Raw genomic sequence first — 592 nt, forward strand, 5'->3', positions numbered from 1 at the left:
TTGACCTGGTGTGAGGAGTAGCGAGGGAGCTGTGATCTCTTCAGGGATGGTGATGGAAGAAACAAGAGCTACCTGTCTCCAAAGGGACCTCCAAGGGCTGTAGAAGTTGCCACGACCAACATATTTGGGGCAGCTGCTCTGGGGTCCCACTGCAGTGCCTGCCCTCAGTTCAGAGTCCCCCAGTCCCCTCCCTGCCCTGCTTCAGTAGCAGATGATCTGTGTACCCTGCTTGGTCCTTTCCTTCTTGACACAGTGCATCATGGAGCTGGCACCCGGCACCCTGGTGATCATGCCATCCTTGCAGGGAGTGCAAAATGCCACCCCATAGGTCAGGCTGTAGGTCCCAACAGGGCACGGGGAGCACTGGCTGTTCTTAGGAGGGCTGAACATCCCTGGTGGGTATACAGCTGAGGAGAGGACATGTAGAAATGCCTTTCTGAGCAATGGCACTGGCTGCTTGATAAAGTTGTATTCAACATAGAGTCAGGGAAAGTGAGCCCTGATGCTTAAGGGCTCAGAATTACCCTGTCCGCTACATTCCCTGGGCTGGGTGTGCATGGGGAGAGCAGCAAGGGCTCGGAAACACGGAGCT

The 592-nt window shown here is 55.4% G+C and overlaps 1 protein-coding gene across 1 annotated transcript in view; it reads right to left on the minus strand.

Annotated features, from left to right (window-relative positions):
• Positions 1-201: 201 nt before the first annotated feature.
• The window catches only part of LOC103926089 (zona pellucida-binding protein 2-like), a 2,676-nt gene continuing 2,285 nt past the window's right edge, over positions 202-592 (minus strand). Inside the window, exon 7 of the mRNA XM_009334899.1 lies at positions 202-392. Coding sequence (XP_009333174.1) covers positions 202-392 — 191 coding nt within the window. The remainder of the gene's footprint in view (positions 393-592) is intronic.

Source organism: Pygoscelis adeliae, unplaced genomic scaffold, assembly GCF_000699105.1.
Source record: "Pygoscelis adeliae isolate BGI_AS28 unplaced genomic scaffold, ASM69910v1 Scaffold112, whole genome shotgun sequence".
Lineage (NCBI taxonomy): Eukaryota > Metazoa > Chordata > Aves > Sphenisciformes > Spheniscidae > Pygoscelis > Pygoscelis adeliae.